The sequence below is a fragment of the Vigna unguiculata genome, chromosome 7 (assembly GCF_037176805.1).
Source record: "Vigna unguiculata cultivar grain cowpea cultivar isolate G323 ecotype 2 chromosome 7, ASM3717680v1, whole genome shotgun sequence".
Lineage (NCBI taxonomy): Eukaryota > Viridiplantae > Streptophyta > Magnoliopsida > Fabales > Fabaceae > Vigna > Vigna unguiculata.
Window position 1 is genome coordinate 30,250,791 of NC_140798.1, and position 14,075 is coordinate 30,264,865.

The 14,075-nt window shown below is 26.4% G+C and overlaps 1 protein-coding gene across 1 annotated transcript; it reads right to left on the reverse strand.

Annotated features, from left to right (window-relative positions):
* Nucleotides 1-2,512: 2,512 nt before the first annotated feature.
* Nucleotides 2,513-3,381, reverse strand: LOC114190413 (uncharacterized). The gene has a single exon (XM_028079285.2). It carries the CDS (start codon nucleotides 3,211-3,213, stop codon nucleotides 2,752-2,754), a length of 462 nt encoding a protein of 153 aa, XP_027935086.1. The 5' UTR covers nucleotides 3,214-3,381; the 3' UTR covers nucleotides 2,513-2,751.
* Nucleotides 3,382-14,075: the final 10,694 nt, after the last annotated feature.

Consider the following 14,075-nt stretch of genomic DNA (forward strand, 5'->3'; position numbering starts at 1 on the left):
TCTCGTACTCCTCTTCCTCTCGTAAAGTTGCTCCCTTTGTTGTTGGCTCCTCTAACTCCATCACCACTACCACCAACTCTTTCTCCTCCCCTTCCTCTTCCTTCTCTTCCTTATACTCCTCCTCTTCCTTTGACATTTGAACACCTTTCACCTCCAATATAAGCCCTTCATGCTCATTTTTCTTTCAACTACTACAATCTTTTGCAAGCAAGCATTTTTATTGTTATTTGTGTTCCTTTGTTTTCACCTAAGTATCTTCCAAATATCACTACTGCAAAAACAACAAACGGCGACACGCATTGACGACAACTACCAAGCTAGCGTAGTGAAATAAAAGTGTGGTGATAGTATTGTAATTAGAGCCAACTTTGTAAGGATGGTTCCATTTTAACCGTTGTTATATGCTATAAATTCATAAACAAGAACCACTAATCTAAACATCATCGTTGAGAATTTAAAAAATGACAACGATTAGTTGTTAAACCTTTGTTATTAAGTTTTTAACTGCTAAATAACAACAATTTATTAGAAAAATCATCATTAAAAAAACATGTTAGGGTTAGAAAGGTTTCACTTTTCACTTCCTCGCAGATGAAAAGTTTCTTCTTCTTCACTGATGCAGCAGAGCTAGCATAGTTCAAAGTCATTTTTGGGACACCCTTCACTATCGTTCTTTGTTGGACCACCTACATTGTTGAATTGGGACGTGATAAAGCTATGATAAATTGATGAAGATGTGAAGACTTGGTGATTTGAGTGTTGATCAAGCTTGAAGTGTGTGTTAAATCTAAGTTTCACATGAAGAACACAAAGCTTAAAGATTATTGCTCTTAGTGTATACAATTTGGCATTGTATAGAAGTAAAGAGTTTGGTTGGTGTCTTTTAACCTGTTAAATAGGTTTTTAACAAGTTAAATGGTTTGTTGCAATAGTTCTATAAGTTACATATTCAATTAGTGTAATTAGTTTTTAATCAGCTGATTTCATTTAAGTTAAGTGAAATTAACAATTGAATAAAAAAATCAACCTGTTGAATATGCTCACAAATAAGCTATAAGTTATGGTTTTTCAGAGAGAGTTGAAACACTTGAGATTTTTTAACACGAAATCATTCTAAACTTGTGAAAAATTTCTCTCTTTGGAACACACAAAAGTACAGTTGTTCGTGAAAAATATTTAATCTTGTTGGAGCATTTTTGCTTAGTTTAGGAACATGGAGAAAAAGGTTTGGTTGGTTAGGGAGAACCTTCATTCAGGTTTGATCTATCTCAGGTTTCTAGGTTTTGCTTGGTGATTTTTTAGGTCTGCAAATGTGATCTTGTTGTGTTGTGTTGAGATTCTTGTGGAATTCAAGAGTCTTAGTTTGTGTTTTTACACATTTTAAAAGTGTAATCTTATAGATTGTGTAAATCTTTTGAAATAGTGCATGTCAGACTCGAGTTGTCTTGAAAAACTAGATATAACTCAGTTTTGAATGAACCAATATAAAAATTTTGTGTGCTTGTATTTATGTATCCCTCCTTTCTCTTTGTTTTTAATATAAAGATTTAAGAAATTTGATTTCTATAATCTTTTAACAGTTCTTGAATAATTTGATGTAATTTGTATTGTTAATGAAAACCCATCTTAATAAGTTTTATAAAATATTTCTGATTGTACTGTTAATTGGAACCCATCTTAATAAGTTTTATAAAATGTTTCTGACTTAATCTTTAGATTCTCATTTATACATTATTCATATAATTTCAATCCACTGTTTATATCTTTATTTTAATTATTCATGTCAAATTATTTTTAAAGTATTGAAGGCATGATATTCATATGAAGCCAAATTTTATGCTCATCCCTTCCATTATTGTTCACTTTATAAACAATTTGGTATATAAATCATACAAACAAAATTAAATTAGAAAAGTCATCACGTCTTTCATTTAGAAATGATTTCTTGATACATAAACAATGTAAATAATGAATTAAAAAATATAAAACTTGTATCTTCTCACCTACCCTTGATTCTCCAATAACATTTTCAGATATTAAACTATGATATATAGTGTCATTTTTCTAAAATTAAGATAAACACACTCTGCTCTTTTTTTTTTTTTTTTAACTATATAACGAATAATATAGCTTTGTTTTATGTGGAGAATAAATATGATCAGCGAAAGAAAGTAGTTTACATTTTATACTTCTATATGATTAAATAATGATATATAAATATATCTAAATCTTATATAACTTTTATCATTACCATTCTTTTTAGCGAAAATTAATTATATTTCAAGCAGGCATGCTCGTGACACATGATTTTAACCAACAAAATTCTTTCGTAAAGAAAGATAATATAAAACTATTTTGTAAAAAGTTGTTGCATTTTGATTCCTGATTTTATAGGTTGACTTGTAACGTGACATTCAATCAATTTTCACTCATACTTTTTATAAAAGTTAATTTTATTTAATAGCTAAAATAGGAAAAAGAAGTGATATATTATGAACAAGAAGAACGGAAATTATCTTCCAAATGAGAGTGCCTTTTTTCCCATTCATAATACAAATTTGCATTTGTTTACATTTGAGTGAAAAGAAGAAGAATGAATCTATCTAATCGATAGAATCACGATAAAAGTAAACCTAAACACTAGAGTATCTAAAAATCTGATAGAATGACAGAAAAGAAGAAATTAATGGCTTGGCCTGAGTAGTATCGAACAGTTTACGAGAAAAGGGTGCTTCTACCGTTTACCGTCGGTCAGCGCCGGCAAGCGATTTCTGCTGCAGCGTCACGAGGTACTAAAGCTCCATGCGCCATGAGGATGGACTTGTAGATCTGGATGATGGCTTTGTCGTCGTACTCTTTGGGTTGGGCCCGACCGAAGCCCGCGAAGGAGGTGTCCACGGCTGACAGGGGCCCACCGTAGCCCGAAGCTGAGGCCCCGGCGGTCATGACGCGTGAGTTGGCCAAGCCCAGCATCATCCGCACGTACGCGTCCCTCACCCAAAGGAGAACCTTCTTGGGAGAGGGGATTTTTTTGATTCGGATCTTGGGTGCGAGTCTGATCCTCCACCGCCAGAACCGGCCCTTCCCGGTTCGGGTGCTTCCCAGCTCAACCCGGTTCCTCCTTCTCCTACCCGACCCGTTTAGTCTCCGGTAGCCTTTCCTCTTCCAGTACTCTTTGACGCCCTTGCACACGGTGGCCGTGATACCCTCCATCTTCCTCTCTCTCTCTTCTTTTTTTTTTTTCTCTCTTTCTTACACAGAATGCAAATAAAACGGGGTTGGGGTGGGTGAGAAATGGAAGAGTGAAGAAAGGGGATAATTAAGTTAGGTGCATGCAGACGAAATAACACATGGCATTGGCATGGATGACACCCCCTCTGCAGTACTCATCTTCGGCTTCCTTAATTTAATAAATAAATAAGGTCCTGTTAACCGGTCCAGAACCGGATAAAAATAATTAATAAATAGTAAAGTAATAACTGATAAAATTAGTGAATTTTGGCATTGTTAATGCGCAATAAACAAATTAATTAATGATAAAAAAAAGTTCATAATTACGACATTAAATAAATTTTGGACTTTTTAATATAGTTTTAATTTATTTAAAAAATAATGTTTTTATAAATACTATTTTAAACTATCAGAGAAAATAATAATCGAAAATAAAAAATACTTTTTTTTTAAATTTAGAAAAATATGTAAAAGACAAAAAATAGTATTTTTGATTTTAAAAAATCTATATATGAATTTATATTATTTAAATTAATAAATTTAATTATTTTAAATTTTAATTTAAGTATAATAGAATAAAAAACATTAATTATATTCAAATAATAACAAAATAGTAAGTTAATTAGGATTAAATATGTTTTTGTTTCTTAACTTTTAGTAAATTTTAGAAGTAATATTTATATTTGAGTTGTTTATACTGTTGGACACATTTTTGTTTTAATGTTAAGTTAAATACTATTATAAAATAGATTTGAAATATAAAATAAATTTAATAAAAATTAATTAAAAAAATTAAATTTAATATTTTAAAAAATAAAGACTATATTAATTTTAAAATAAATTAATTTTAAAATTTATTAAAAGTCAAGGAACTAAAAACATATTTAATCCAAATTAATTATATCAAACTTTTTTTTAAAATATAACGAGATTAAAGATATTAATTTTATGATAAATTACTTTTAGTTAACATTTTCCGGTACATAATTTCGCACATTAATATATTAATATATATATATATATATGTATATATATATATATATATAAAATATAATATAATATAATATAATATTGATAGGAAAAGATGATGAGGAGTGGGGAGAGGTGTACATTAAATGCGACAGCCACTCTGGTAGCTGAGTTTATCAACAACGTCGTTTTCCATAATTAATGTACTTCACCTCGCACGTGCCGAGGTTTCCTATTTCATGCTACTGTTTCTGCTTTTGCCCCTCTTGCTCTTTCTATTTGCAGATTTACTTTTCACTCCAGTTAAATTATATAATGTTTAATGTTACGCATTATTCTTAGTATATGTACGAAAAAATAATTGGTTAAAAAGTTAAATATAATCGCATGAAAAAGAATAAACCCAAATTCTGAGACTGTCATTCAAGAACAAATATTGCATATTAATCAGCTCCTCCTCTAATAAGTTATTTCGATCAGCAGGTGCAAAAAATTTAACTTTTTCCGTTTCATTCTTAAAATTTGGAACAAAAAAGGTATCTTGTTCCACTATGATAAATCAGCGTGTTATGATGATTTATTTCGACATCTGAATTAATAAGGAATTACTTCTTTGGAAAGATGTATGGCGAATCTTGTAACTTCTAACATTGTATATAATAACAAAAATAACTAATTTAATTGTTTATTTTTAAATGTTACTAATATATTAAATTAGTCTTTATTACTAATAATTTAATTGTTTTCATTATTCATTGATATGAAATAAAAAATGTGTGCCATTGATTGTTTAAATTGATCTTAATTCAAGATTACGTTATTCGTAATGGTTTTTTTAATTAGTTTTGCAATACTTAAAATCAAACTTCATTTTATGAGAAGTTGGTGTATTAAAAATAGATTAAGAAATTGATACCGACTCACTTATTGATTCTTGGAGACATAACCAATGAATTAGATAAGGAAAGAATAATGTATGTCTATAAGACAGGCTTGGCACTTTCGAAATAATAAAAATGAAAGAAACGGGGTGGATAAAATAAATGAAGGTCAACTATTTCATCTCATTATTTTAAAGTTTATACTTCCATGTCAATTTATTATTTTCCAAGTTTTCAATTCAGTTAAATTTTGTAAAACAATACATCTGTGCCATTATTGCAAGAAGATATTAATAATATATTTGTTACGCTTTTACTTCCTTAACTACATTTTCATTAATTTAAAATAAAATAAATGGATTAATATATGTTTTAGAAAACAAAAAACTTCAATGAAATTTTAAAAATAATGAAATGATATGTAACCTATTGAAATAAAATAAAATATTGAATAGGAATAAACTAGTGAGACCAAATAGATTATTAAGTAGTAAATAAAATAAATATGACATTTCGAAAAATAATGATAATATCATGGTATAAATTTACTTTATATTTTACATATTAAACTCGAGCAGTTATGTGAACCAGCATATAAAAAAATAATGAAAAATAAATTTAAAATTTCATATTCAAATTATCATTCTTTATAAATTCTCAGATATAATTTATGATATCAATCATTTTAGGAATTAGTCCTTTTGAACATATAACTATAAATGTTTAGAAATTAACTTTCAAACTTGATTCATTACAAAAGTAATAACCAGTGAAAAAATTATTTTTTTAATAACTTATTATAGTGATAATAATTCACCTGTCCTTAACTGAAATTGATGCAAGATAACAAAGATAAAACAAATTACTTAAGGGTTGTATTAAACATGTTCTACTAAAAACTAACATCTAACCCTTTTCAACTACATTCGATCTACAAACTTCAACTCCTACTGTCAAAGTGAGCACATTACACAAATAACTATATACTAAAATTATGTTTCGAGTAGTGTCAAACCCTACCTTAACTTTCACCATCAAATATTTTAATCTACATGATTTAGACTATCAATAAAGTACAAATATATCTCCTTTCAACAATAAATTATATCTTTAATATCCCAAATAAACATCATCCGTTAAATATTTATATAAACATTTATAAAAGTTTGATATAAACATTATAATCATTTCCATTCATATAACTAAAGTTAAGCATGCTAATTAGAATAAAGCTCGTCCGTTAAATGAAATAAATTCATTAAGTAAATTTAATTAGAAAATTATCATAATTACTTTTGGGTTTGAACTCGTTTCATGAATCTATTAAATCTATTGAGCGAATAAAAATCCACTAAATGAATAAGAATCCACTTAACAAATCAAACTTGAAATTAACCCAAACTCTTTGTATAAATTTGTTGAGGAGTTTTCATTTACGATGCAAAATCAATAATTCTACAAAATTTTTACCAAAATCAAATTTAATTCCAAATAACCAAATTATTGATTTCAACGAATTTAAAATATACTAAATACCACTTGTAAAATATAGATGTGATGTGATAACAAATGTTTATCAATTTGAACACATTAAATCAAATTCCAAGTGCTAAGTTAATAATTTTACAAATACAAGTCATCTTCCTTAAGCAAATAATCATTATTTGTATTGACCGCTATAGTATATAAATTAGAATAAAGTTTTAAATAATTTTCCTTATTTGAGGATTGCTTAAAGTTGAAAGAATAACAAAAGAGACTTATTCCCACTAATTTAGGTGCCTACACGTTTATCACTAAATCAATCAAAATAAAAATTTAAAGGTGGAGTAACTGAAACGAAATAATTAAAATATTTAATTAATAGGACCAATATAAAATGTGAATTATTCACAAATAAAACGAAAATGTTAAAAATAAAATATTATAGAATAAAAATGCACTCTAAAATATATTATAATTAGATAAATTATTTTATAGTATATTTCGTCTGGTATGATTTGTAAAAACTATAAAAATTGATTTTAAGATTTAAGAGAGAAAACTGAGAAGGAATTGCTCGAGAGAGAAACAGAAGAGGCATGCAATTGAAATTGACTTCGGAAAAGAAAAAAAAAATATAGAAGATGAAAAGAGAGAGAGAGAGAGAGAGAAAGAAGAGAATGGGCTTTTGTGAGAAGTACGTGTTATAATGGATCTGTGGGTACAACTATAAATACAAGTCTTTTTTATCTGATTTAGATAATAATAAGTTCTATTAAAAACAACTCTTTACTATTAATTATTAATTATAAGTTTATTAACATTGAGTAGTTAAAGTTCAAGAAATAGTTTAATATTTAGTATATAAAATTTTTTCAACAAAAAAGTTTTATTTTAATTACTTAAAATCAGATTTAAAGGCATATATGAATAAGAGAAAATTAAACTGGTAAAAAAAAAACTGAGAGAAAAAACAAATACAACACATGTATAATGTACCTTTTAATATCCTCTTAAAAAACATTTTAATAAACAATCGTAACCATAAAATTTAAAAATTTTAGTAAATATATCTTAGTAGCATAAAACAGTTATCAAATTATATTTTATCTTATGGATTATAAGACAATTATTATAAAAATTAATAATAATGTTTAATACAAAAATTATATGTTTATTGTAATCTTTAATTGGATACTATGGTCTTGTTCTGAAACACGTCGATCTAGCTTCCTACAAGAAAAATCAACTTTGTTTTTGTTTGGTTCCTAGCTGTGCGTGGTTATACTCAGGAATAAGTGGGGTAGCATTAAACTTGAATTTGACTTTATAACATCAAAAAGTAATAATTAAGGGATAATTGTCGCCTGCAATATTGGTAACGATACAAACTAATTATTTTAAAGAGTAAAATTTAATAATACTACGTAAGCTTATACGGTATAATAATGTCATATTTTCTGAAACAAATTAAAAGTGAAAATTATCAAGAAAATATCTATGAATAATTTTTTTAATTATTACAAACATATTTCCATATGAAAATATTTACATTTGAAGTATAAAATGGTAATAACGTTAACATGAATTTATTTATTTTTGTGATTAGCTATTTAATTTAAGGATAACAATATAAAATTAACATTAAAGTTATGACGGATAAACTACGTTAATGATATGAACATTATCACGTTAACACGTACAACAAAGAAATAATGAAATAAGTATATATAAGTATTTAAAGTTACTATATATGGATACACTACGTACGTGTCAAGTCAATCTAATCGTGTGATTGCATCTTCTGAACTTAAAGTAATGAAATAAAATTGAAAACATTAGGTCCACAAAAAGCGATGGAACACGAATTAAACTCTAAACCGCATAATCACTTACAAAAATATGATGTAAGACGTAGCAGTTGGCATAGAGAAGGAAGGAATGAGATAATGGAAACGACAGACACCGAAAGGATTTGAATTTGATGTTGTTTTATTATGGGACGACAATTCTGTTGGTGGCATTATTTGTCATTGATTGTGTTGTGTTGAAGCACAGAGAATGGTTATTTTCAGGTAGCTTAACATCAATTCGATCAATAATGTGAATTGTGTCACCACGTTAGGTATAACTTAAATTATATTGGTACGTCAATAGTTTAACGTCAACCACTAAGTGCAGTCTAAGGTGATAGCTAAGGGGGAGAATTTTGTGACGTTGGAGTGCAGCTCAAGAAAGTAAAAAATCACAACAACACACACTCATCAAATAACACTCACTGTTCTTCAACTTTATCCTGTAATTTAGATATATTAACAAATTAATATATTTTTAAATATCAAATTAATGTAATTTGAAAATATATATGATATAAACTTAATATAAAATAGCGTAAACATACATGTGTACACGTTTTTTAAATATTTATAAATTATATAAATTTTAAAGTTGAAATTAAAAGAGTAAAACTTAGAAAAACGAAAAGGTACATTATAGATATGTAGTTATAGTTATAGATATAGTTATAAATATTTATTAAATATTTAAACTTAAATTCATATACATTTACACAAAAAATATATTATTACTATTATTTCCTTCTTCAATTAACTCAATTTAATTTTTATTTTAACGGTCAATGTTATGTTCACATTTATATAATATATAATATATATAATATATAATATATAATATATAATATATAATATATATATATATATATATATAATATAATATATAATATATAATATTTAATTATGAAGTGTATTATACATTATGTATAGAGATGACAAATAAACTTATTATCGTAAATATTATCTCTTCACGTTTTGATGAGGAATCTCACGTTGAATGGGTATGAGTATGAAGAATCTCCGACTTTTATAATTGGATATGGGAATGGATCCGATGTATATATCCCTCTCGTCCCCGTCCTTATATCCACCATAATAATTGTTTCCGTCGTATCCTCATTCTTATTTAAAATTAAAACGTTCATAGTCAATTAAGTAACATTTGTTATAATGGATTGATTTGATGAAGTTAGTCATATGATGATTTTTATGATTGATACTAATATATGGTTCATTATTTTTTATGTAAATATATATATTTGTATTAACTATTTTTCTATTTTTAACTATCTGATCTGTATCCATTTATGGGTTATATCTTATATCTGTACATAGGACTTCTCTTATCGGTAATAAGTAAGACACACATAAAATTTGTTCTTCATTCTTTATTTTTCCTGTTCTTCCTTTTTCTTTTCTCTATTATTGGCTTTATTTTATAATATATTATTAGCATGATGCTCCAACCAACTGAACGCTAGTGGAAATGTTTTTTTTTTCTCTAATGACCAGTGCTCTGCGTGTCTCAATCCATACTCTTTATACTTCTTTCTTCATTGACAATTTTCTCTTATATTCTTATTATTGTGATAATAATTGTTTAACATTATCAATTTTCATCTTCATCTTATTATTATTATTATTATTATTATTATTATTATTATTATTATTATAATGGTGATTATTATTATTATTATCATTCTTTTTATGGTGATTATTATTATTATTATTATTACTACAATTATTTTATGTGTTAGTTATAAACACGTCAAAAGTTACAAAATTTGGATTTGTGACTGTTCATATTATAAGGAAGAATTACTTATATTGGATTTTAAATGTTGAAATACATTTAGATGACAATGGATCTTGGAGATATCATTAAAGAAAGAAACAAAACATCTAAACAACTAATTTGCTTATGCACAATAATATTGTGAAAAGAGATCTCACAAATATTCTGAATTTATTTAATGCCTTTGTATGGCTGAACAAAACAATGAAGTTTTTGATGAAAAATCATGAGATCCGTCCAACTGGTTCTGCTTCATTCCCAAGAGTGAATGTAGTAATATTTCTTATTTATATGTTCATGGTCATAGTCGTGGCCGCAACTGGTTTTGCTCCATTCCCGTAAGTAAATGCCACAATATTTCTAATTTATATTTTCATGCTCATAGTTGTGGCCTTGGTTGTGGTTGTGGACAAAGGATCATGATTGTGGACTTGGTTATAAAGAAAATTTCTAAAAAGACATTTTGTCATCATAAGTGGAATAATAGCGTGAAAAAGGAAAAAGAAAAAGGTGAAAATAATGCCAAATAAGATGAAAGTGTATGTTATAATTTTTTATCTTAGCTACGAAGACTCTAACGACCTATGAATAACTAAATTTAAAGAGAATAAATAAACAAAAGAAGAACATAGAAAATAAAAATAAATAAAAAAATCTATCAAAACCATAAGTCAATAAAAAATTTATATATATATATATATATATATATATATATATATATATATGTGTGTGTGTGTGTGTGTGTGTGTGTGTGTGTGTGTGTTTTTGTGGGATTTCGAAATCCGATAGAATCCTTAACCGAATTTTGAAATTCGATGACTTTCTTTACTGGATTTTGAAATCTGATAAGTTCCTAAATTTGGTGATCTACTTAACCAGATTTCTAAATTCGGTGCTTTTCTTGATTGAATTTTGAAATCCAGTCAATGCTGAAACTTTTCTACTACAGCTTTCGAAATCTAATAAATATTTGTACAAATTGGATTTTGAAATTTGGTACATGTAAAATAATAAAATTGAAAACCAGATCCATTAAATTAAAAAAAATGAAAAATATAAGTGGAAAAGAAGGAAGGGAATATACGTCTCCATGAGACAACGAAAAGGAATGAAGGAAGAAACTCAAAAAATGCCTTTCAAATGAAGAACAAATCTCAAGTCGAATAAGAGAGAAAACGTTGTTGCTTTGAGAGTTATGTGAGAGTGATTTGGGGATGCAAATATAGTAAATATATGATCTAACGCAGGAAATATGTTTGGATGCTTACCTTATTAAATTAATATTTTATTCAAAAGGACATAATTGGCCTGGATGAAAAATTTGGAGTTGCAGAACAAAAGTTGGAGGTGCAAGAAGAAACCCCTCAAAATTAAAAAGAAAGTATATATCCAAAAAACATGATTTTAACGGGAAGATATTAGTTTCATACCAAAATCGTGTTTTAAATTATGATTTTCTTTTTCTTTTTGAAATTCTGCTTTTAAGCACACGAGTCTCATTGCAATATCTTTACATGATATAAATTTTAAGATTGTGAATCGTCTTAAATAAGACTCAAGATCCTAAATCATAAGAGTGAAATTTTTTCTATCTCAAAAATATATATTTTTATCAAGAATTAAATAAAACATTTATTAAATCGTGAGTCTTGTAACATCGTTGTATAAGAATAAAAGTTGTAAAAAATCTTAAAATAGCATTATGTAGTGGATCCTACAAAAAGTAAATTAAAACTTCATAGAATAACCATGAAATATCTTTCTCAGAAGCTTATTATTTATCGATTAGTTTATAGTTGATTAAAGGTAAGTTTGTAACTTGTAAGTTCTAAGCCGATAAACTCTACCTTATTGGATTAGAGATGTTTAATAAACTAGATGATAAACTTATTGATAAATGTAAGATATCATGACATTGACAGGATATAATTATACAAAATTTTATTATGAAAATGAGATTTGTATCTCTAAACAAAAATATATTATTATGTAATTATAATTATAATTTTTTTTCAGAATTATCAAATTCTTATTAAAATTTGATTTACTTTTATTAATTTTTTAAATTTTATTAAAATATGTTTTTTTATTTTGTATTTTATTTGATGACTTGACCTAATGAGTATTAATCAAATTTATTTATTTTTCGTTTTAAAAAAAACTTTCTCATTTATTAATTTAAATTAGTGGTACATTAGATTTATTTTTTTAAAACTTTATTATATCCAATTTTCACATAGCACAATCTAATTAAACATTTGTTACTTCAACTTATAATTTTAATTTTTTTAAATTTAAATTACATAAAAAGATTAAAAATTAAATCTACAAATATTAAAAGTTGGTAATCTGTATTGTTAGAATGATTTTACAAAGTTTTCATAGATCTTTATTGCATGTAATCAATTTTAAGACTTCATTATTTAAATATAAAAAATATATATACTTATTCAATAATATATATATATATATATATATATATATATATATATATATATATTTACATTTGTGAACAGACTTATTAAATAGTATAAAAGGATGTTCGTTGACGAGTGAAGGACCCACCTGAAGTTGGAGTGCGATAGGAAAGTTTTCTATGGCTAGTCAAAGAAAATTGTAACGTATGAGTTTTTCTTGTCTTTATCCAGAAAAACTTATATTATATTTTAGATAACGAACTTTGTTCGAATAATATTTTAAATATAAGCAAAAGTATTGAATTTTGTCAAAGTTTCAACTGTAGACAAGTAGCTAAGTTTTCTAGTTTGGTAGTGGCTATTCGTTATTAGTTTGAATTTAGTTTTTGTTGGCTTAAAATTTGTCTGTTATAAACTTATACACTAAATGTGAGTGAAATGTAAGTTAGCTCCTATGTTGAGAGTGAGACGCACTATGTTGTTGCAATTGATTCAGATCGGTACGTATGAATCTCGAATTTAACTTTTAACTTGTTAGACAAAAAAAACGCATTATTAATTATTAATTAAGAATATTATAATTTTTATTTTTGATAATCATCATATTAACACAGAAATAAGATAAAAACAAAGAACACAATAATATAAGATGAAAACTTTAAACGGACAAAAATCACAGTCATTTTTTCAAAGACAACCAGAGAATAATTATTATGTGCACATTTTTATAATACACAGAAAACATTCTCAATTCTTTAACACCGAGTACACCCACACTCTAACAAAAATTTAACTATACCTCACAACACCCTACTACAAGAGTAAAAGAAAAGACAAACACTAACTTAAAGTGTTTTTGACTAGTAACAAGGAACATTATAGACTTAGAATTCATTGTATAGTTACTGAGACTCACTTCCTAATTTATTTTAGATGACATGAGTTGTTCAAGACATATTATTTTCATGAATCAAACACAACTATGAGATAATAAATTAATTTTATTAACTTCATAGATGATTTTCACACTTATTGGTTGATATCACTTCTTCGTGATAAATTCAATCATTTGAATGATTTGAAATCATTTAAAATTGTTGTGATTAAAATGAAAAAAATTAGGTGTTAGATGAGTCCTATGATAAAACTGAATGAAAAATTTAGATTTTACTAAGCTTTCTAATACTACTGTGCAGAATGAATCAGCATTAATTCCTTAGCAGTACTTAGGTAGAACAAGTACCAAACACAATTGATGTAAATTACTTCTAAAAAAACGTTGCATTAAACTCTATGCAATAAACCTTGTTTTCTTAACTTTTTATAATATACAACCATGTATATAAAAAATTATTTTCTTGTATTAACATATGAAAACAATAAATTGTTTAGCTTGTGAACCGAGATCGTTAAAGCCAATTTCAGAAACATATCTCTACGCTAGATG

Bases quoted from the DNA above. Each gene is read 5' to 3' on its own strand.
- LOC114190413 (XM_028079285.2), bottom strand. From the start codon at position 3,213: ATGGAGGGTATCACGGCCACCGTGTGCAAGGGCGTCAAAGAGTACTGG.